Source organism: Symphalangus syndactylus, chromosome 15, assembly GCF_028878055.3.
Source record: "Symphalangus syndactylus isolate Jambi chromosome 15, NHGRI_mSymSyn1-v2.1_pri, whole genome shotgun sequence".
Lineage (NCBI taxonomy): Eukaryota > Metazoa > Chordata > Mammalia > Primates > Hylobatidae > Symphalangus > Symphalangus syndactylus.
In genome coordinates, this window is record NC_072437.2 from 25,456,458 (window position 1) to 25,481,778 (window position 25,321).

The following is a 25,321-nucleotide window of genomic DNA, read 5'->3' on the forward strand; positions in this document are numbered from 1 at the left end:
AACTCTAAAAAACAGAGCACCTCTCCTCCTCCAAAGGAACGCAGTTCCTCACCAGCAACGGAACAAAGCTGGATGGAGGATGACTTTGATGAGTTGAGAGAAGAAGGCTTCAGACGATCAAACTACTCTGAGCTACGAGAGGAAATTCAAAACAATAGCAAAGAAGTTAAAAACTTTGAAAAAAAATTAGAAGAATGGATAACTAGAATAACCAATGGAGAGAAGGGCTTAAAGGAGATGATGGAGCTGAAAGCCAAGTTTCGAGAACTACGCGAAGAATGCAGAAGCCTCAGTAGCAGATGCGATCAACTGGAAGAAAGGGTATCGCTGATAGAAGATGAAATGAATGAAATGAAGAGAGAAGGGAAGTTTAGAGAAAAAAGAATAAAAAGAAATCAACAAAGCATCCAAGAAATTTGGGACTATGTGAAAAGACCAAACCTACGTCTGATTGGTGTACCTGAAAATGATGGGGAGAATGGAACCAAGTTGGAAAACACTCTGCAAGATATTATCCAGGAGAACTTCCCCAATCTAGCAAGGCAGGCCAGCATTCAGATTCAGGAAATACAGAGAACGCCACAAAGATACTCCTCGAGAAGGGCAACTCCAAGACACATAATTGTCAGATTCACCAAAGTGGAAATGAAGGAAAAAATGTTAAGGGCAGCCAGAGAGAAAGGTCGGGTTACCCACAAAGGGAAGCCCATCAGACTAACAGCTGATCTCTCAGCAGAAACTCTACAAGCCAGAAGAGAGTGGGGGCCGATATTCAACATTCTTAAAGAAAAGAATTTTCAACCCAGAATTTCCTATCCCGCCAAACTAAGCTTCATAAGTGAAGGAGAAATAAAATACTTTACAGACAAGCAAACGCTGAGTGATTTTGTCACCACCAGGCCTGCCCTAAAAGAGCTCCTGAAGGAAGCACTAAACATGGAAAGGAACAACCGGTACCAGCCCCTGCAAAAACATGCCAAATTGTAAAGACCATCGAGGCTAGGAAGAAACTATAGCAACTAATGAGCAAAATAACCAACTAACATCATAATGACAGGATCAGATTCACACATAACAATATTAACGTTAAATGTAAATGGGCTAAATGCTCCAATCAAAAGACACAGACTGGCAAACTGGATAAGGAGTCAGGACCCATCAGTGTGCTGTATTCAGGAAACCCATCTCACGTGCAGAGACACACATAGACTCAAAATAAAGGGATGGAGGAAGATCTATCAAGCAACTGGAAAACAAAAAAAGGCAGGGGTTGCAATCCTAGTCTCTGATAAAATAGACTTTAAACCAACAAAGATCAAAAGAGACAAAGAAGGCCATTACATAATGGTAAAGGGATCAATTCAACAAGAAGAGCTAACTATCCTAAATATATATGCACCCAACACAGGAGCACCCAGATTCATAAAGCAGGTCCTCAGTGACCTACAAAGGGACTTAAACTCCCACACAATAATAATGGGAGATTTTAACACCCCACTGTCAGCATTAGACAGATCAACGAGACAGAAAGTTAACAAGGATATCCAGGAATTGAACTCAGCTCTACATAAAGTGGACCTAATAGACATCTACAGAACTCTCCACCCCAAATCAACAGAATATACATTTTTTTCAGCACCACACCACACCTATTCCAAAATTGACCACATAGTTGGAAGTAAAGCTCTTCTCAGCAAATGTAAAAGAACAGAGATTATAACAAACTGTCTCTCAGACCACAGTGCAATCAAACTAGAACTCAGGATTAAGAAACTCAGTCAAAACCGCTCAACTACATGGAAACTGAACAACCTGCTCCTGAATGACTATTGGGTACATAATGAAATGAAGGCAGAAATAAAGATGTTCTTTGAAACCAACGAGAACAAAGACACAACATACCAGAATCTCTGGGACACGTTCAAAGCAGTGTGTAGAGGGAAATTTATAGCACTAAATGCCCACAAGAGAAAGCAGGAAAGATCCAAAATTGACACCCTAACATCACAATTAAAAGAACTAGAAAAGCAAGAGCAAACACATTCAAAAGCTAGCAGAAGGCTAGAAATAACTAAAATCAGAGCAGAACTGAAGGAAATAGAGACACAAAAAACCCTTCAAAAAATTAATGAATCTAGGAGCTGGTTTTTTGAAAAGATCAACAAAATTGATGGACCGCTAGCAAGACTAATAAAGAAGAAAAGAGAGAAGAATCAAATAGATGCAATAAAAAACGAAAAAGGGGATATCACCACCGATCCCACAGAAATACAATCTACCATCAGAGAATACTACAAACACCTCTATGCAAATAAACTAGAAAATCTAGAAGAAATGGATAAATTCCTCGACAAATACACCCTCCCAAGACTAAACCAGGAAGAAGTTGAATCTCTGAATAGACCAATAACAGGTTCTGAAATTGTGGCAATAATCAATAGCTTACCAACCAAAAAGAGTCCAGGACCTGATGGATTCACAGCTGAATTCTACCAGAGGTACAAGGAGGAACTGGTACCATTCCTTCTGAAACTATTCCAATCGATAGAAAAAGAGGGAATCCTCCCTAACACATTTTACGAAGCCAGCATCGTCCTGATACCAAAACCTGGCAGAGACATAACCAAAAAAGAGAATTTCAGACCAATATCCTTGATGAACATTGATGCAAAAATCCTCAATAAAATACTGGCAAACCGAATCCAGCAGCACATCAAAAAGCTTATCCACCATGATCAAGTGGGCTTCATCCCTGGGATGCAAGGCTGGTTCAACATACGCAAATCAATAAATGTAATCCAGCATATAAACAGAACCAAAGACAAAAACCACATGATTATCTCAATAGATGCAGAAAAGGCCTTTGACAAAATTCAACAACCCTTCATGCTAAAAACTCTCAATAAATTAGGTATTGATGGGACGTATCTCAAAATAATAAGAGCTATCTACGACAAACCCACAGCCAATATCATACTGAATGGGCAAAAACTGGAAGCATTCCCTCTGAAAACTGGCACAAGACAGGGATGCCCTCTCTCACCGCTCCTATTCAACATAGTGCTGGAAGTTCTGGCCAGAGCAATCAGGCAGGAGAAGGAAATAAAGGGTATTCAATTAGGAAAAGAAGAAGTCAAATTGTCCCTGTTTGCAGATGACATGATTGTATATCTAGAAAACCCCATTGTCTCAGCCCAAAATCTCCTTAAGCTGATTAGCAACTTCAGCAAAGTCTCAGGATACAAAATTAATGTATAAAAATCACAAGCATTCTTGTACACCAATAACAGACAAACAGAGAGCCAAATCATGAGTGAACTCCCATTCACAATTGCTTCAAAGAGAATAAAATACCTAGGAATCCAACTTACAAGGGACGTGAAGGACCTCTTCAAGGAGAACTACAAACCACTGCTCAATGAAATAAAAGAGGATACAAACAAATGGAAGAACATTCCATGCTCATGGGTTGGAAGAATCAATATCGTGAAAATGGCCATACTGCCCAAGCTAATTTATAGATTCAATGCCATCCCCATCAAGCTACCAATGACTTTCTTCACAGAATTGGAAAAAACTACTTTAAAGTTCATATGGAACCAAAAAAGAGCCCGCATCGCCAAGTCAATCCTAAGCCAAAAGAACAAAGCTGGAGGCATCACCCTACCGGACTTTAAACTATACTACAAGGCTACAGTAACCAAAACAGCATGGTACTGGTACCACAACAGAGACATAGATCAATGGAACAGAACAGAGCCCTCAGAAATGATGCCGCATAGCTACAACTATCTGATCTTTGACAAACCTGACAAAAACAAGAAATGGGGAAAGGATTCCCTATTTAATAAATGGTGCTGGGAAAACTGGCTAGCCATATGTAGAAAGCTGCAACTGGATCCCTTCCTTACACCTTATACAAAAATTAATTCAAGATGGATTAAAGACTTATATGTTAGACCTAAAACCATTAAAATCCTACAAGAAAACCTAGGCAATACCATTCAGGACATAGGCGTGGGCAAGGACTTCATGTCTAAAACACCAAAAGAAATGGCATCAAAAGCCAAAATCGACAAATGGGATCTCATTAAACTAAAGAGCTTCTGCACAGCAAAAGAAACTATCATCAGAGTGAACAGGCAACCTACACAATGGGAGAAAATTTTTGCAACCTACTCATCTGACAAAGGGCTAATATCCAGAATCTACAATGAACTCAAACAAATTTACAAGAAAAAAACAAACAACCCCATCAAAAAGTGGGCAGAGGACATGAACAGACACTTCTCAAAAGAAGACATTTATGCAGCCAAAAAACACATGAAGAAATGCTCCTCATCACTGGCCATCAGAGAAATGCAAATCAAAACCACAATGAGATACCATCTCACACCAGTTAGAATGGCCATCATTAAAAAATCAGGAAACAACAGGTGCTGGAGAGGATGTGGAGAAATAGGAACACTTTTACACTGTTGGTGGGACTGTAAACTAGTTCAACCATTGTGGAAGTCAGTGTGGCGATTCCTCAGGGATCTCGATCTAGAAATACCATTTGACCCAGCCATCCCATTACTGGGTATATACCCAAAGGACTATAAATCATGCTGCTATAAAGACACATGCACACGTATGTTTATTGCGGCACTATTCACAATAGCAAAGAGTTGGAACCAACCCAAATGTCCAACAACGATAGACTGGATTAAGAAAATGTGGCACATATACACCATGGAATACTATGCAGCCATAAAAAATGATGAGTTCATGTCCTTTGTAGGGACATGGATGAAACTGGAAAACATCATTCTCAGTAAACTATCGCAAGGACAAAAAACCAAACACCGCATGTTCTCACTCATAGGTGGGAATTGAACAATGAGAACTCATGGACACAGGAAGGGGAACATCACGCTCCAGGGACTGTTGTGGGGTGGGGGGAAGGGGGAGGGACAGCATTAGGAGATACACCTAATGCTAAATGACGAATTAATGGGTGCAGGAAATCAACATGGCACATGGATACATATGTAACAAACCTGCACATTGTGCACATGTACCCTAAAACCCTAAAGTATAATAAAATAAAAAAAAATAAAAAAAAAAAAAAATTGTAATTATCATTGCAATATATCAGGGATGTGAAAGATTTTAGTTGTGTGATAGCCTTGGTATATAACAGCAAAGATAAGTCATAATTTGAACTTTCAGAGTGATTGGGTGGTATTGAATTTAATGAGTTACTTTTTTACAATTTTAATGTGTACTGAGTTAAAATTTATTGGATAATTTTGAAAACTACAGTATATTATATCTTAATTGACTATAGAAACAGAAAAACATGATATATGCACTAGTGATATTGGACTTACGTTTATTGCAAAATGAGTTTATTTGTTATGCCATCATAATTGTATGTGTATTCTTAATTATGGGTACATTTTTCTATTTTTAGGCATAAAGGAACTGACTCTCAAGCAGACCTAGGAGATGTCATTGTTGTATTAAACAGCTTCAAAAGCAAGATACTGGAAGTAAAAGTATGTGGGGCAGAACTTTTTATAGGCTTTGTTCTTAATATTAAGAATTATCTTCTTTGTTTTTTAATTAATTGATTTATTTTACAACTGACTTTACAATTTTACAACCTAAAATGTTATATTTGAACTCCAGCAGTAAAAAAAGAAGAAAATTAAGTTCACAAAGGAAAACAGAACTTGAAGATAGAAGGATTTTTTTTTACATTATGATAACTGTAAATATATCTACTAAATCTGTCTGTAGCCAAATAACGTTACAAATTGGACTCTAGAGATGAGATCAAGAACATGCACTGAAAAATTAGCTCTAAAAAGAAAAGGTGCTGTTTTTTAAAGAGGTAGAGAAAGGGAGATTTTAATGATAGCAGATTCTTATTGGACCAACCCTCTTGCTTAAAACTAGTGAAAATATTAGATAAAATTTTTTAAAAATTTTAAAAACAATGAACTGATAATAAGGATAATAAGGAAACCCAAAACCAAAATTAAAGGGAAAATGCGAGCCTAGTGAAATAAGCAAGCACAGAAACTTCTCTTGACCCAAGGAAGCTGTTGTCCTGGGAACATTTTTCTGTCCTGTCACACTTTGCCATTTTTATTTAATTTGATGGGTTAGGGGACAAAAATTGGAACCCAGACCCCACATAAAATAATCTATTAGAAGACCCTCTCTACAATAAACTAGCTCTATTTTCAGGCTAAGGATGAAACATAAAAAATTATTCCTCATTGTCTTTTAGCCCAAATTTGTGTCAGCTAAGTAGGCCAGGGAATCCTGAACCTTGAATTGGTACTAAAATTGTTCCAGATTGATAGGATATAGAGATATCTGGAAGAGACACCCATAAATCTCTGGAATAAGATTACAATAGCCTAAGCTGCAAATCAAATTTTTCTAGTATGAAGGGCAACTCATATTCAAAGTTAACCAAATACACAAAACTAGCAGAAACAGAAAACTGATACACAAAGACTCAAGATATTAGAATTATTAGAATAGTCTCTGAAACAGCTGTGCTTTTTTTTTAAAAGAAATTAAAGATGAGTTTAAAAATAACTGCAGGGAACATGAAACTGTAAAACATATGTATCAGATTTTTTTAAAGTAGAACTTTGGAAACTGAGTAATACAATACCAAAATTAATAATTCAGTAGATAGCTTTAACATGCCTTCAGAGAAAATTAGCAAGTTGGGAGATAGGCCAGAAAAAGTATACCAAATGCAACAGAGACAGGAAAAAAAGAAAATATAGAAGAGAGCATTACACACACACACACACACACACGCTAGTGTGAAAGTCTAAGATTACCAGTAGTGGATTTAAAACTGGCTTTGCCACTTACTAGCTGTGTGACCTTGGACGGATTACATAATCTCTTTCTGTCTCATTTCCTCATCTGTAAAATGGGGTTAACAATAGAATATACCTTACATGACTGTTATGAAGATAAGATAAAGCACTTTATGAGTATTTGTTGGATAAATAAAAGTAAACTAAATGGAATTTCAAAGATAATTAAAGAATGGGGTACAAGTAACATTTGAAGAAATAATGGCTAAGAATTTTTATGAATGATGAAAGATACCAATTAGAAATATTCTGCAGCCTACCCATACCCTAGGTCTTTCAGTAGTTTGTTTTGGTTTTTGTTTTGAGACGGAGTCTCGCTCTGTTGCTCACTCTGGAGTGCAGTGGCCCAATCTTGGCTCACTGCAGCCTCCGTCTCCCAAGGTCAAGTGATCTTTCTGCCTCAGTCCCCTGAGTAACTGGGACCACAGGCATGTGGTACCATGCCTGGCTAATTTTTATGTTTGTGTGTATTTTTTGTATTTTTAGTAGAGGTGGGGTTTCACTATGTTGGTCAGGCTGGTCTTAAACTCTTGACCTCAAGTGATCCACCCGCCTTGGCCTCCCAGAGTGCTGGGATTACAGGCATGAGCCACCATGCCTGGCCGTCTTTAGTTTGTTTTCTAATAACACAGTTTTATCTCCTAACCACCTCTTTCTCAGAATTACACTAAAAATACAGAAAAACAGGGAGGAGAAACGATAAGCAACATAGAGGATCAGCCCATGAAATCCAGTAGCCTACGAAGAGGAATTCCAGAAACAACAGAGAACATGGAGGAGGGAAAGTGTCGTAAAGTTGAGAGAGAAAAATGTTCATGTCAAAAGAGTCCACAAATTACGAAGTAGGATGAATGAAAATGGCCCATATAAGATTATAATAGCTACTAAGAAGAAGTGGGTCACTGCAATAGAATGACAACACTAACATCAGAATTTCATTTTCAAAATACTTAGATGTTAAAAGACAGCAAAACAAAGCTTTCAGTATTTTGAGGAAAATTATTTTGAACCCAAGATTCTGTGTCTAGCCAAATTCTTAATCAAACGTGAAGGTAAAATGTTAGTTTCTGAAGTGTGAAGATTTAGAAAAATTATTTTTCATACCCTTTCTTGGAGACATTTGCCAGTACAATGAAGATCAAGATCAAGAAAGAAGATAGGTAGTTCAAGAAATGGTGAAACTAATCTGTAATCCAATGTAAAGAAAATCTAGAAAGAAACAGTTAATTGTTGAACTTTAAGAAAAATGTCTTAGGTAGACAAGAATTCCAGACAATTAGATAACATGAGTAATAGACTGGAAAAGATTATGTCTGTGATAAAGAAGACACATTTGTATGTCTCCCTACAAGAAAAAATAAGGACAATGAAATTCCAGGAAAAAATAGTTCTCTGCTGGTGGAATGTAAGAAAGGAGAATTCATCTGAACCAGCAAGAGTCTCCTATGAGTGGCACAGTGGCCATAGGAGGAAACTATAACTGTGCTCTACTATACTAAAACTGTAACTGTGCAGAGGAAATAGAGTTTTAGTAGCTTTTCCAACTCTTCAGTGGTTAATCTTTACATTGTCATAATGAAAACTTCTTACTGATTTTCAAGTTTTAGAATCACCGTAGCAAAATGCAACAGATACAATTATGTTTACTGAACTAAACGTAAATGTTATCAATATTTACAAATGCGAAATCAAGGTTTAATATAAGTTGGGAGGTAGAAGGAAATTGTAGAAATAGTAGTGTCCTTATAAACAGATTATACAAGAGAAACTGTTGGGATTGTGGGAATAAAAAAATAAGAGATTTAAATATTATTTAAAGTGACAAAAAATACTCAATAGAAGAACTGAAGATAAACATATTACTACCAAAATTTCCAGACAAATAGGGAAAGGGAAGCATGATGATTAGTGAGCTATTCATCTGTCATCACAAAGAGCGAATAATGTCTAAACTCTGAATTCAGAAATACTAGTAGATAATGCCTGAAGCTGATAATAAACACAAGTGTAAGCACATTATTTAGCAGTATGGAGGTAACCACTGAAGAAACTGAACAAAGAGGTTGAATTGAGAGTTGAAGATCAGATTGTTTACAACATTGTGCTAAGATATTGCCTGTCTTTGGTTACTGCAACTGTCAGTCTCAGATTTCTATGGGTAATCTTGCCCAATATGTTTCACTTTCTAACCATACAGCATAATATTTAAAGCAGCCAAATTCTAATCTTTTTTGCCATGCTATCTAGGTGAAAAAAGAAACAGACAAAATTAAGGAAGATATCCTTACCGACGAAGATGAAAAAACAAAAGGGCTGTGGGATTCCATTAAAAGGTAATTACTAATGAATATTTTAATACATCACTAGATTGATCCAGAAGTCTAGTATGTGGAAGTTCCACAGGTAGTGAAAATTTAAGTAAGGCAAAGGTCCTCTAATCTAGGAGGGATAAGATAAATACATAAATGTTACTACTGGGTACAAGATAGGAAACTAGAGCTATAAGACAGATGAAAATAAAATACTATACAAACCAATGGAGAAAAATTATATATCCACTTACAAGGAACCTCGGGAAATACTCCTTGAAGAAGTGTGTGGCAAAGATCTGTTTTAAAGGACAGACAGGATTTCAAAAGTTAAAGATTGAGTGAAGGCAGTTACATGAAGACAAAATGATTGAGTATGTTCCTCAAAGAAAAGAAAGTAGCCTAGCTAGCTGCAACTTGAAAATAATAGGGACTGTTTATGTTAGATTGATACCTATACTGTTTTATTGTTAGTTTAAAAAGGAACACAGGCCAGGCGTGGTGGCTCACACCTGTAATCCTAGCACTTTGAGAGGTGATGGCAGGAGGATTGCTTGAGCCCAGGAGTTCAAGACTAGCCTGGGCAACATAGCGAGACCCTGTATCTACAAAAAATTTTAAAATTAGCCAGTCATGGTGGCATATATCTGTAGTTCCAGTGACTCAGAAGACAGGTGGGAGGATTGCTTGAGTCTGGGAGGTCAAAGCTGCAGTAAGTCAAGACTGCAACACTGCACTCCAGCCTGGGTGACAGAGTGAGACCCTGTCTCGAAAAAGAAACATACCTAAGGAATATATTGGCTCAGATATCTAAAGAATCCAGGAGTACACCTGGTGTTGGCCACTGGGTGATGTGGTGTGGAAACAGTCTTTCTCCATCTCTTAGGTCTACTGTTTCTGTGTCTCCTCCATTTTAAGATAGACTTTTAAAAGTAAAAGTTCACTGTTGCCAGTGGAAGGAAGTTGCCTCTTTCCAAACAGTACCAATAAAAGTTCCAAGGCTGACTCATGGGTCCAACTATAGCTGTGTGTCCCAAACTGAACTGATTTTTGTGACTCTGATAACCAAGCGTGAGTCATATGCCTACTTCTAGAACTGGTGGGAAGCCCTGTCCCACCTAAACCTCATAGAATGAGATGGGAGGAGGAATGATTCTCCCCAAAATGCCAGGTTGTTACTAGAAGGGGAACAGATGTTAGGTGAGCAAAAACAAAAGCTGTCTCCTGTAGGTGCATATTGTAAAGAACTTTGAATGTCCATTTTAGAGACTGGAACCCAATATGAGCTATGATGGCAAACCATTAATCATTTTGATCAAAGATAAGAAATAGAAATGTTAGCCAAAATAGATTCAACAACTTAAATATATTTGGTTATACTAGTCAAAAGCACTTCCATCATTTTGGATTTTGCCCAGTTTAAGCCTCTTTTTCTATAGTTGACTCCTTGTTTGGTAAGAAAAATCATGTTACTGTACAGTGTGTGCTTTGAACAAGTTACTGATAGAGAAAGGATCAAGTCTACTCATTGAGATGATTTGGAGGGTAGGTATGTTTGACAGGGGATAATGGAATAGAATCTGAGCAATTTTAAGAGTATCTGTCTAACAGCTTCCATTAAAATTAGAAGATATAGATAAGAATGATTAAGGATAACTGTTCAGTTATGGTATAGCCACTTGCTATATAAAAAGGATACCAAAAACAAAATGCTTTGTTAGAAACAGAGATGGTAAGTTTTTGGGACGTTAACTGCTCCAGATACATAGTATTGTGTGTCTTATGATGCTTTGGGTTTTTTCATTTTAGTTTTAGTCCTAACTTAGAATGATTATTTTTTCTTGCCACTGAATCAACTTCTTTACTTATTTGGGAGATTACAAGATTTGAAAAATACTTCTGTTATAACAATTTATATTTTGCAAAATACCTTTGATGGTGATTTTAAGTTGTTTACCAAATTTGATTCATTCTAAATATCTGTTTATATAAAAGTATTTTAAAATAAATGTTTAGGAAGAAAAAGATGAATTTATACATTATGAATACTGTAAATAAAAGATTCAGTCATTTTTATATATGAAATGGGTCTATACAAAAATGAAATGGAGCTGGTCTAGCTCCAAAAATGTAATGAAAATGACAGCTGGGCCCAGATGATGCTACCATGATGTAAACCAGTGAGTAGACATGGCTCCCTAATGCTTTCTTTGTCATGGGAGTCATCCAGAGTACCAAGAGGGTACTCCACACCCTGCCTGGAGGAGAAAGTCTGCTTGGTCAGAGGAGCTCCAAATTGTAGATGGTTTAAAAATATTTTAGCCTGGGTGAGCCCCATCAGCAGCACTCACACACCTACCCTGTTACCACATAAATTCTTGCTGTGCCGTAGTTCCACACTTACGCATTCTGTTCCTTCCCTCATTGGCCTGTTTAAAGTTTCAGTACACTAGATATGGCCATGTCAAGCTGTAATTCATTCTTTGTTCTGAAAACAACCTTGGCAACTCACAAAAATTCAAAAATACCAGCCCATTCACCTAGAGACAATATAATTATATTCCACATTACAAATTTTAAAAACCCATAAAGCTTCAAATGACATTGTCAAATATTTTAATATTAGTTTGTAAATATTATAGTGTGTTTATAGCTTAACTATTTTGAAATACAGTTCTATATTTATTGCTTATATTTAGTATTTAGGCATACAATGTTTCCATATGTATAAGAAATGTCAATTACTTTTTTATTCAAAGTTTCGCAGTAAGCTTGCATAAAGAAGACAAAAAGGAAAAAGATGTCCTAAACATTTTTTCAGTTGCTTCTGGTTATTTATATGAACGTTTTTTAAGGTATGTATATTTTTTAACCTTATATTTTGAAAAAGAAATACTTACATGGTTCAAATTTCAAAAAAAATAAAGGAATATACACTGGGAAAAAAAACTCTACCTCTGTTTCCCTGATACTCAGTTCCTTTTCTCACAGGAAACCCATAGTATTATTTTTATACCCTGCTAAGGAGATACACACACACACACACACACACACACACACGTAAATATATATGTGTGTATATTTATTTATTTATTTCAGTTTTTTAAGTCCTTTTACCCAAATAGTAAAGAATATACTACTTTACACCTTGCTTTTTTTTTTACTTAAAATTATGAGGTAAGTATATATAAATATGAAATTTCATGAGTTTGGCTTGATTTGGAATATTGGTTTTCTTCAAGGCTAGCAAATAGACATTTTGGATAGGTAAGTATATATATGTACACACACACACACACACGATATATATATATATATTTACAGTACTTTATATATACAATATTTACTATATATATATATATATATAATTTACTATAGTAAATTATCCTTTTCCAGTGAAGAAAACCTTGTTTTATAAAAAGGAAGGGAATGAGGGGAGAAATGCATATTGCAAAGTACAAAAGGCTATTTTTAAACAGTTTATATAGAAAGGTCACAGAGAATAACTCAAAAATATTTGAATTATAGCACTGATACATTAAAATGGAACTTCAGATTCATTTGTATCCTTTCCATTTGGAGGTTTAGGTTAGCAAAAGAAATGACCCATCCAGTGAATTTGTCAATATAGATAGATCATTCAGCTCTTCAGGGTTTGTAGACTTAATCACACAGTCATAGACAGCTGCACCCAGATGAAGCTACCATGATGTATATGTATTCATCCTTACACATTACATACTTGATATACCATATTTTAGTTTATTTCTTCACATTTCATTGTGAAAACCTTCTAATTCATAGCTTCAATTATTTAAAAGCCTTTAAAATACCTATGTAACAAACCTGTATGTTCTGCACATGTATCCCAGAACTTAAAGTAAAATTTAAAAAATTAAAATTAAATTTTAAAAAACACTTCAAGGTTAAAAAATACATATGAACTCCTGTTACTGTTAATGTATATTGGGTTTAATATTCTTTTATACAGAATTATGATGCTTTCTGTTTTGCGTAACACCAAAACACCAGTGAAATTCTGGTTGCTAAAACATTATCTCTCACCGAAATTTAAAGTAAGTACATAGCTTTTATTGTAGAATGGTTAATGTTTGAATAGTAAATTATTTGTATCATTGTAAGTTTATGTGACATTTCTCTTTTCAGAATGAGCTTTTTGAAAAAATGGTATTTAGTATTTTTATGTAGCTTAAGAAAAATTCTGTGCAATTTTTATTCAGAGATGTTCAAAGAGAGGACAGTAGAAGACTATATTTTTAAGTAAAATCAAAATCAGAATGACTAGTAGTTTTTCATGATAATGAGTAATTAAATACAATTTGGCAATGGAAAATATATACAGATTTTCAATTAAAAGAAATGGCTTCTGTCATTTTTGCAAAGATAGGCAGAAACAGTAGTAGTATCAAGAAAATACAAAGACTATACCTATACCATGGAAAATAGTTTTACAGTACTGAAACGAAAAAGCTCTTTCGTCTGTGTAGTGCATTGTTTGCTGGGCACCATGATCTGAGGCATTTTATATTTAGAAGATTTCAGGTGATCAACAGCTATTACCCTTTACTCAGCCCTATACTCCTGCTACAAAGTATACTGTATTTCTTCCTATTCTCCCTACAGCATAATCAAATTCCATGAACTTTAGTGTCTCCACAGCAATTTGGTGTCTCATTCAACAGCATTTCAAATGAGTTTTTTTTTCTAGACCAAAAGCAGTGGGACAGAAGTAAAACTAGCCAAGCATGCTTTTATTCCTTAATATTTCTAGGCATGATGCCAAGTGTTTAACTGACGTTACTCAATTGTTTTTCATAACAATCCCACGTGATAAGAAAACCAAGATTCAAAAGTTACATAACCAACTTGCACAGTTGAGAGATACCTGAGACCACTTTTAGATTCAGTAACTTACTATAAGGATTTATATAACTCCAAAAAACAGCTGTGCTCACAGTTACAGTTTTTATAGCAAAAGGACACAAATAAAATCAGCAAAAGGAGGAGATGCTTAGGGTAGGGTCTAGGGAGACCAGACACAAAGTTAACAATTGTCCTCTCCCAGTAGAATCCCCTCGCAGTGGATAGCACTTATTTCTTCCAGCAACAGTGTGTGAGGGTACTCATGGAGTACTGCCAACCAGGGAAGCTCATTCAAACTTTGGGGTGCAGAGTTTTTATTGAGGGTCAGCTGTGTGGACTTGGCTAACAGCCTGCATGGCTAAGCTTAGCCTCTAAGCCCTTCAGATGTTGAACTGATGCTTTGTGGCCCAAGGTCCTCACTACAAATAACATCATTAGCATACAATATCTAGTGTGGTCCAAGATCTGCAGGTAAACGTAGACATTCTTACTAGTCAGGAAATTCCAAGGGTAGAGAATATTTCCTGGGAGATAGGGTGAAGGGCCAGGGTAGAGGATATTTCCTGGGAGATAGGGTGAAGGGCCATACCTTTCTTTGAGCAAGAATCATCCTTTATAGCATAGGCCTGAGATGAAACAGCTAATTAGAAACACAGCTGAGATTTGAACCCAGGCATTCAGACCTCAGGTGCTTAACCTTATGTAACAGCCCATTTGCCCTCCACCACCAACAGTGTCTCCTCCTATGCTCATTTGACAGTAGAAAAAAAAAAAAAAAAAAACAGAAAAAGAACCCATAAATATAGATAAGAAGTTATACTATTTTTCTACTAATTTTTAACATGTTTTCCTAGTAGTCAGACACTGAATAAGGGAGTATTTAACCCAAATAAACTGAGATAGAAAAATCTAAAGATTCTCTTAGCAGGAAAAGATATTATTCACCAGAACAACAGTGCTATGTCTGGATTAGAAAGTCTTGTTCCACTGCATGGCCAAAAGAAATACTGTATCTGAAGTAGTATTTTCCTTCTTTTTGTGATGTGTTTCTTTCTTAAAAAATTTTTCTTTTGAAAACTTCTTAGTGAAATATAACATACACTCAGAAAAGTGCACAAATCATGAAATTTAGCTTTGGATTTTTACAAACTCAAACATCTGTGTAAACCAGCAGCCAGATACAGAAGCCGCTAGCTACCAGTTTAGAAAAGTCATACCTCCTCTCTTCATTCAAATATTTGCTAAAATTATACATTAAACTTAGGCATAATTCTTTTCTGACAGCACTATGCCAACTATAATTCTCTCTCCCTTTTAATTTTTCTTCATAGCACGTTTTTCCGTAGATAACAATAGTTTATTTCTACCTACTTCCTCTAAAATATAAGCCTAATGAAGGTCATGATTTGTATTTCTTTTGTTCACTAATGTACCCTTAGATCCTAGAACAGTGCCTGTTTCAGTGAATATTTGAACACGTATTTAATGAAGAAAAAATATTCTTTTTATTTTATCTGAATGTTTTATTTTCTTTTGAAACCAAAACAATGACTCCTGGCAGCTGTTGTACCCCTAATTTCAAGATTTCACAGATAAAATTGGTGCTTCTTGCATTTAAAAAAAAGTATTTTAAATCTACATTGTTCTTACAAAGTCAGAGAAAAAAATTAAACATATAACCAGAAACTATTTTCAAGTAAGAATCAAGTGGTAAAACGCAAATTCTATATTTATTAATTCATCTTTTCCAATTCCTTTTTCATTCTTTCTCTCAATATTTGAGCTCTTGAACTAAATTTAGCCCACAGTATATTTCATTAACTGCTTCTGCTTTAAAAAGGGAATAAGCTACTTCTAATCCTGTAAGATACTGAGTCAGATATGAAATATTCAGACCATAATCACTACTTTGTATTTTTAATCCTTGAATTAAATAATGATATATCTCAAACATGAAGCTCCTGTATAGAATCTAATTTATCAGCTTAGAACTTATTTTGTGTTTTTTGTATCCTCTCTTCATCTTTACATCTCTGACCAACCAACCTGTTGACATATACATGAACTATTTGATATGTAGGTGTTCCAAGATCCAGAGGCTTTTTTTTAAGTCAGTTTTCTCAAGTCAGATGTTAACAATAAAAGTATGGGAACATTTATCTTCCATTAATAAGTTTGTTAAATAATATAGTGCACTTATTTTTAATGACATTAAATTATATAGTTTTATTTATACTTGTGTTTTCATATTTGTTAGCATTTTAATGTCTCTCATTAATAAGTATGTTATAGAAGTAGTATTTAGACATCTTGCCTATTCGTTTATAACAATTTATAGGAAACTTTACCTTTTTAATGTTATTTTTTTCTCTAAACCAAAACTACTTTCTCTTGAACATATTGGTTGATTTTGTGTGTGTGTTTTTAGGAAGTAATTCCTCACATGGCTAAAGAGTATGGATTCCGATATGAACTAGTTCAATATAGGTGGCCCCGTTGGCTTCGTCAACAGAGTGAAAGACAAAGGATTATTTGGGGTTACAAAATTCTTTTCCTTGATGTTCTTTTCCCACTAGCAGTGGACAAAATCATTTTTGTTGATGCTGACCAGGTAATAAGATTAACTACTATTTTTAGTAATACACAAACATTTTTTACACTTCTGTCAATATAGAAATTAATTCATGTTGCTCATGTTTATTATCTTCATTACAGTGCTTAAGATATGGTTGTGATATATAAGCAAAGTATCTTTAAAAACAAAAAGTCAGAATTCCAGGGGAAAATTGAAGGTATTGTAAGAAGTACCATTTATTATTTAGGACATGGAAGTTTTCTCTCCTAAGTAGTAGTTTTTTACATTTGAGAACTAAAACAGATACTTATATTAGTCATAGTAAGAGTAGTTAAATGAATTCCTGTAAATTATGAGCTGATATTTGTTTAAAATCAGGAATTTCTTCTTGGTAGAAAAGCTAGCAGTTACATACAACTCTTATTCTTCCACCTCAACAGCATTCTTTCGCATTCAACCAATAACCAAATTCTCATCACTCTTTCACTTAAGGAAAGAGCATTTTAAATTTGGCCAACTTATGCCTGTAGTCTCAGCACTTTTGGAGGCTGAGGTGGGGAGGAAAGTTTGAGCCCAGGAATTAGAGGTCACAGTGAGATATAATCATGCCACTGCACTCCAGCCTGCGTGACAGAGTGAGACCCTGTCTCTAAAAATAAAAGCAAATAAATTTGGCCAAAAAAACCCAAGGCCCTCTGCTTTCAAAATTTATATGTCCAAAAATTGTGACTTTTCCTTTTTCCCTCCTTGCATTGCTTTTGAATCATTAATGGGAAAAAAAAATTGAAAATACACAGAATTTCTAAGAAAAAAGTAATATGTAAATGAAAATATAAATTAAATGGTTAAGTTAGAATTTATGTGGAACAAAAAGTATATTTTCAAGTCCTTTTTAGAATGTACTCATATTCTAAACTATTATTATTTTTGTACTCTATTCCAAATTGATAAATATGAAACATTACAATGAAAACTAAGAAAATAGCATTTCTAAACACACTTTTTTTTTTTTTTTTAAGAGACAGGGTCTCACTCTGTCATCCAGGCTGGAGTGCAGTGGCACAGTCATAGCTTGCTGTAGCCTGAGACTCCTGCGTTCGAGCCATCCTCCCACCTCAGCATCCTAGGAGCTGGAACTCCAGATGCACACCACCACACCTGGCTAATTTTTTTTTTTTTGTACAGACAGGGTCTCACTGTGTTGCCCAGGCTGGTCTCAAACTTCTGGCCTCAAGTAGTCCTCCCATCTGAGCCCCACACATAATATCTAATATGATTCTTTCTCCTACCTTTCTTTCAATGTGTACACTAATATTGTTCTAGAAGGCTTGAGTGAATTAAAAAATAACATTGATATTATTTTATTCAAGCTATTTAGAATAATTGGGAGGTTTTTCTTTATGATTCAAACTTAACATTTGGCCATATACAATAATGGAGATTTGGCATGGAATGATTTTGTTATTTATACATTGAGAAACTAAGAGCTCCGCACTTATATAATATTTAACCCCTTCCCCAAATGTCTGATTCGTAAAATGACTTGTTTATAAAGGACATAACAAAATATTCTTGTTGATGAGTAAGACCACTGTCTTAAAGACTAGGAATATAAATTTTAGTTTACCTTTAACCTGTAAGGACAAGAGGAATAAATGTTAAATTCAGTAAATTCATATTACATGAAAGCACTGTGAGGAAAATACAGCTCTTTGGATTTCTGTAGTAGAGTAATAATGATTGGAGATTCCCATAAAAAAGGGCTTATGTTATTTTATAGTCATTATCAGACAGTCTATTTTAATTATTTAGATTGTGAGACATGATCTAAAAGAACTTCGAGATTTCGATCTGGATGGAGCTCCTTATGGGTATACTCCATTTTGTGATAGCCGCAGGGAAATGGATGGATATCGTTTCTGGAAAACAGGATACTGGGCATCACATCTTTTAAGACGGAAATACCATATCAGGTAAGAAAAGTCAGACCCTTACCATTTAGTAAATAAATAATGTATTCAATTACAAGTTTCAGTTTTCTTAAAAATTACACAGTAAAAGCAACCAATTACATAGTGTTCATTTCATGCCAGTCACTCTTGTAAGCCTTTACGTATATTAAGTCATAAAATCTTTATGACACTCTTTTGAGATACTGTTATTGTCTCCATTTTGTAGATGTGGAAACTGAGGCATACAGCATTTATGTAATTTGCCCAGGCTTACTCTGCTAGTGTATAACTGAGCTAGGAGTTAAACCCAAGTAATTTGGCTCCTAACTACTCCAGAAGATTTAAACTTGGTTTGTGAAATAAAATTAAGATTATATCTTCAAAGCTTCATGGCCTTTTGTAAGGCCATGAGTTTCATGACAACTTGGAAAAGCTTGGGGTGACCCTAAAAGATTATGGGTTCTACCAAAATTAAAACAAACTTAAAACTCCTGGGAAACAGTATTAGATATTAGGAGCAAGTTTATGAAAGGATTAATTGTTATTAGATCCTAGGATATCTGTAGTTAATACCATCACTGTAGACATTCATTGGAGGAAAGTAAAACTAAAGCTACATAAACAACATAGGCTATCAAGAAGTAATTCATTTTTGCAGTGCTTTATATGTAGTGGATCTCAAGAAGTTCAGGAGAATTGGAGCAGGTGACAGGCTCAGGAGCCAGTACCAAGCTCTCAGTCAAGATCCAAACAGTCTTTCAAACCTAGATCAGGTAAGTAAAATGTTAACAGAATAATTTTGAGTGTGTGTACATAGACTGTTCCAACTCTGTGCTCATAAACTTTAAAGTCTTATATTTTGAGCTTTTTTCTCAATTTACTGCTGTTTATGTAATTACCTATTGGATATCTCTACTTATACATAATTTTTTCACCTCAAGCTCAACATTTTCAAAACTAATAGTATTTTATCCTCACTTTTCCATTCTCAAACCTCTTCTTTCTACTTTATGCCCTGTTTTAGTTACCCTCTGTATTAGTCCATTCTCACTGCTAATAAAGATATACCCAAGACTGAGTAATTTATAAAGGAAAGAGGTTTCATTGACTCACAGTTCTGCATGGCTGGGGAGGCCTCAGAAAACTTACAATCATGGCAGAAGGGGAAGCAAACACGTCCTTCTTCACATGGTGGCAGGAGAGAGAATGGGTGCCCAGTGAAGGGGGAAGCCCCTCTTGAAACCATCAGATCTCATGAGAACCCACTCACTGTCAAGAGAACAGGATGGGGGAAACCACCCCCATGAGTCAATTATCTCTACCTGGTCCCTTCCACAACAGGTGGGGATTATGGGAATTACCATTTATGATGAGATTTAGGTGGGGACACAGCCAAACCATATCACCCTCTTTTTTCTTACTCTCTTCTGTCATGGTGTAAACATGCTCAAGTCTCTCTCTCTGATCTTTAAGACAAACTCCCTTCATCCAGTGCACCCCCACCCTGATATTGCCTTAACATTTTCTTTCACCTCACAAGCACTATTTTCCTAATATCCTATCAATTTCCTCATTATTGCATCTGAAACATTTTAGATAATTTAAGCAGAAGCAAGACTCTATAGTCTTTTAGCAGAAGCGAAAGACTCTTTTTTCTTATTTTTATCACAACCATGCATGTTTATTCATTCATTCATCTGTTGAATACCTGCTGTGTGCCAGATATTCTCCTAAGACTTCAGACACCAGAAAACAAAAACAAGACTTCTTTAGCTCATATTTTCATTCTAGTAGAAAAATAAAATTTAAAAATAATATTTAAAGATAAATGTTTTGGAGAAAAAAACATGAAAGCATGATAGAGAGTTCAGAATAGTGAATAGGGGCTGCTGGGGCTTCCAGGTATAAATTGGGTGGCCATATGTCCTTATGAAGATGACTTTTGAGTGAATTTTAGATGGAGGCATAAAAGCTGACACAGATGCAGGCCAAAGAGAATATCTGATGCAAATGTCCCAAGGTAGGAGTGGGCCTTCCATGTTTGAGGAATAGCAAGAAAGTCAGTATAGTTGGGATAAAGATGGGGGGAATAAAGTAAAAATGAAGGAAAAGAGTTAACAGAGGCTCCAGATAATGTAGAAAGCTTAGTCCCTTTGTTTATCTAGTAAGTGGGAATTATATGTGAAAATATGAATGAGTTATTCAAGACCACACTGGTAAGGAATTGATTTTTTTAATCATTCTTGAAAATTGGGAGATCTTCAAATATATATGTGTTTACATATGAAATAGGGTCTCTTCACTATTGCCAGTTAGTAGAAAACTGACTTAGGGTCCTCAATAACCCTCAATAACATGCCAGATTTCAATTATGAATATATTTTTGGTAGTTCTTAATAATTTTACCAATGTATTTATAAGGAATTCTTAGTCTTACATATGAATGAAAGTCTATGAAGTTGCCTGTTATCTGCCTATGGACAACTGAAGAAAGGATTCATTTTTCAAGCAGTTCAGGAACTGTCCAAGGTGTTCTCCCAGTACTACATTACCACATTTTGGGGATGATTGTCCTTACTCAAATGTAGTTTGGCTCCCACTCCCTCCAATCCACTTAACATTTCTCAGTAAAATCAAAATATCTTTTTTCTTAGCTAAAAATGTGTAGTGAGCACTTCTTGTTTGTTTTTATGTGCCTCTTTGCAGCATGGATGTTTTCATCCTCTCCTTTCTTAACACTCTCTTTACTCTCTATTGGCTTCCATGTCATACCTTGCTCGTTCTTCTTTGACATCCCTGGCTTTCCCACCACAATTTTATTGGTGAACTACTTTTTCTCTACTTTTCCTTTAAATGTTGCTATTCTCTACATCTCTGCCTTGACCCACTTCTCACTCCATACCATCTCTAGTGGCAGTCTTGCAGCCAATCATGGTTTCAATTTATATCTTTCTGTTAATAGTTCCCAAATGTTATCTCTGGCTCTTAGCTTTCCCTTGAATTCCCAACTCCTATATTAACTCCACTGGCATTGCCACATTAATGCCTAAAACTTATCTCAAATTAAAAAGTCAAGAACTCAAGTTCTGTTCCTCTTCCACCATTCCCTCCATCAGCAAATACCACTTAGCTGCCTGTTACAGGTTGGATTACTCAGGAAGCCACCTAATTCTAACATGGAAATTAGGAAGTTTATTAGGAAGTACTCTCAGGACCAACAACTGTGGAGGAACGAAGGAAATGGAATTGGGGAAACTTTACAAATTCAATTAAGACCTCAGCTGACTGACCCCACAGGGAGCTCTGAAGCTGAGATGGTCCTTCATAGTTTTCACAGGTTTGGGCAAGTCTTTATTCCTTCATAGCAACCAGTCGTTGGATATGGGCTGCCCCAGGTAAGGGGGTGACCTTGGGTGAGACAACTCTTTTCCTGGTCTAATACAATATTATATAGAATCCTTTGTCAGTCGATAACTATAAATCCTTGGGTAATGGTGCTAAGTTTCTGTGAGCAAGAAAGGCAAACCCATACATAGAATATGTGTATAGGTCAATCCAGAAGAATCTATATAAAGGACATCTAGTGTAGCCAAATTACCATCAAACAGCTGATTGGTCTTTGCAAAGTATAAGTGCTATATTAGAAGCTCAGTGTTTACATCTGCTGTTGGCAGCTCTAAGAGCTAGATGAGCCTGGGTAAGTAGGAGCTCATGTGGTTGGGCCTGTACATAGTCTCCATCTCTGCCAGCATGTCTACTCCATTCATGTGCCCATTGTGTCATTGGAGTAGCCTATGATCAAGGCTACCAGACTTCCACAAACCACATAATTTTGACTGCCTAGTTATTTAGTGCTGATTCTGTGTTGAATGCTTTCTGGTGGCTGTTTAACATGAAGTATCCAAAGATCCTGACAGTTTATGCCACTCCCATAGGCTCATCCAGAAGCCTCTACCCCAGAATTTCTTGCCCTTAATCTTCCTATCTTTCTATTTCTTGGCCTCTGACCAATTGGTCAAGCCATTCACCACTTCTTATGAATATACTCCAAGTATAGACTACGTTTCTTTCTACATTCATGTACCTCATTATTCAGTTTGTACAGAAAGAAAAGTAGCCTATGGTTAGAATATATTCATAAGCAGCTAAAATAGTTCTTAGAAATAAATTTATAGCACTAAGAACTTCCTTTAGAAAAGAAAAAAGGTCTCAACCTCATCTTCTACCTAGAAACTAGGGAAAAAAGAACAGTTAAAACCAAAGTAAGGTCTTGGCTAATGCAATAAGACAAGAAAAGGAAATAAAAGGTATACAAATTTGGAAGGAAGAAATAAAACTGCCTTTATTTGCAAATGCCTAGACAATCCAAAAAAATGACCAAAAAAACCCAAAAACCGGTGTACCAATAAGGGATTATAGCAAGGTCAAAGGTTAATATATAATTAATATATAAAAGTATACATTAATATATAAAAGATTAATATATAAAAGTTAGTCATTTTTACTACGTATCAGGTACTGTGCTTACTACCTGGGTGACAAAATAATTTGTACACTAAACCTCCATGACATTCAATTTACCTATATAGCAAACTTGCACATGTACCCCTGAACCAAAAATAAAAGTTTAATTAATTAACCTGGAGCAAAAGACTGATTACAAAGTCTGTGGGCTTAGATCAGGTGTCTGAAATAAAGAATAAGTATAATGAAAGTTATTTATAAAAAATTAAATGCTATTTTGCATAAGATAATTTTTTTTTTTTTTGAGACAGAGTCTCGCTCTGTCACCCAGGCTGGAGTGCAGTGGTGCTATCTCGGCTCACTGCAAGCTCTGCCTCCTGGGTTCATGCCATTCTCCTGTCTCAGCCTCCTGAGTAGCTGGGACTACAGGCGCCCACCACCACGCCCAGCTAACTTTTTGTATTTTTTAGCAGAGACTGGGTTTCACCATGTTAGCCAGGATGGTCTCGATCTCCTGAATTCGTGATCCGCCTGCCTTGGCCTCCCAAAGTGCTGGGATTATAGGCATGAGCCACCACACCTGGCCTTAAGATAAATTTTTTTAAGTATATTAATATTATTCCCTTATGTTTATAATATACATTTTTAGGGTTGTATTTTGTTTTTAATAATATCATTTGTGTAGGGATCTTTGCCTGATACAGATTTAAGAATATAATCTATATGACAAAGAAAAAGTCATTTTTCTGTATTCCAACAATAAACAAGTGGAATTTAAAATTAAAAACACAGAATCATTTAAATTAGCACCAAAATAATATTTAAGTATAAATCTAATAAATGTTTCTCTACATGAGGAAAACTGTAAAATTCTAATGAAAGAAATTCAAGAACACTGAAATACATGAAGAGGTATTCCCTGTTTATGGATAGGAGGACTAAATTGCTCAAGACTAAATTGATAAATTCTTCCCAGATCAATTTATAGATTCCACACAATTCCAATCAAAGTTCTAACAAGTTGTTTTATGATTGTCAACCTACTGATTTTAAAGTTTATATAGAAAAGGAAAAGACCTGGAATAACCAACACAATATTGAAAAAGAAGAAAGTCAGAAGACTAGCAATACCAGACTTATTTCACTGTAAAGCTATAGTAATCAAGAAAGTATGTTGGCAAAAGAATAGAAAAATAGATCAATGGAACAATAGAGAGCCCAGAAATAAACCCACATAAATATAGTCACCCAATCTTTGACAGAGGAACAAAAATAGAGCAAAGATAGTATTTTCAACAAATGCCACTGGAACAACTGAACATCTCATAAGAAAAAAATGAATCTAGACACAGATCTTACACCCTTCAGAAAAATTAACTCAAAATGGTTTATAGACTTGAATGTAAAACACAAAATGCAAAACTCCTGGAAGATAATATAGGAGAAAACCTAGATGGCCTTGGGTATGTCAATGACTTTTTAGATATAACACCAAAGTCATGATCCATGAAAGTAATAATTGATAAGCTGGACTTCACTGAAATTAAAAACTTCTGCTCTGCAAAAGACAATAACACGAGAAAGAAAAGTTTTTTTGGCAAAAATATATTTTTAAAAGATGCATCTGATAAAGGAGTGTTATCCAAAAAAATGCAAAGAACTCTAAAGACTCAACAATCAGAAAACAAACCAAATTTAGAAATGGACCAAAGACCTTAACAGACACCTCACCAAAGAACATACAGATGACATATAAGCATATGAGCGGATGCTCCACATCATATATCATAAGGGATACACAAATTAAACAACAGTAAGATACCACCACACACCTATTAGGAAGGCAAAAATCCAGAATACTGACACCACCAAAGGCTAGTGAAGATGTGGAGCAAGAGGAACTTGCGTTCATTGCTGAGAAGAGTACAAAATGATATAGTCACTTTGGAAGACAATTTGACAGTTTCTTACAAAACTAAACAAACTCTTACCATACGATTTAGCCATTGTAATTTTTGGAATTTACTCAAAGTGAAAACTTATGGCTACATAAAGACCTGCACATAGATATTTATAACACCTTTATTTATAATTGCCAAAATATGCAGCCAACCAAGATGTCTTTTAGTAGGTGAATCGGTAAAGAAACGCATACATCCAAGACCATGGAATATTATTCAGAGTTAAAAAGAAATGAGCTATTAAGCCATGAAAAGACAAGGAAGAACTTTAAATGTATAA

General features: G+C 35.4%; 1 protein-coding gene across 8 annotated transcripts in view; it reads left to right on the forward strand.

The window, feature by feature from the left end:
- Positions 1–25,321, forward strand: part of LOC129464103 (UDP-glucose:glycoprotein glucosyltransferase 2) — a 264,841-nt gene that overhangs the window by 188,470 nt on the left and 51,050 nt on the right. For 5 of the 8 annotated variants that reach the window (XM_055245062.2, XM_055245064.2, XM_063618987.1 and 2 more), the window contains 7 exons: positions 5,459–5,543; positions 9,144–9,229; positions 11,965–12,060; positions 13,197–13,281; positions 16,518–16,700; positions 18,477–18,637; positions 19,275–19,389. In XM_055245062.2, the coding sequence (XP_055101037.1) occupies positions 5,459–5,543; positions 9,144–9,229; positions 11,965–12,060; positions 13,197–13,281; positions 16,518–16,700; positions 18,477–18,637; positions 19,275–19,389 (811 nt within the window). Of the gene's footprint in view, positions 1–5,458; positions 5,544–9,143; positions 9,230–11,964; positions 12,061–13,196; positions 13,282–16,517; positions 16,701–18,476; positions 18,638–19,274; positions 19,390–25,321 lie in introns of those variants that run through there. The other 3 variants (XR_008651434.2, XM_055245067.2, XM_055245066.2) reach the window with 3 other exon arrangements.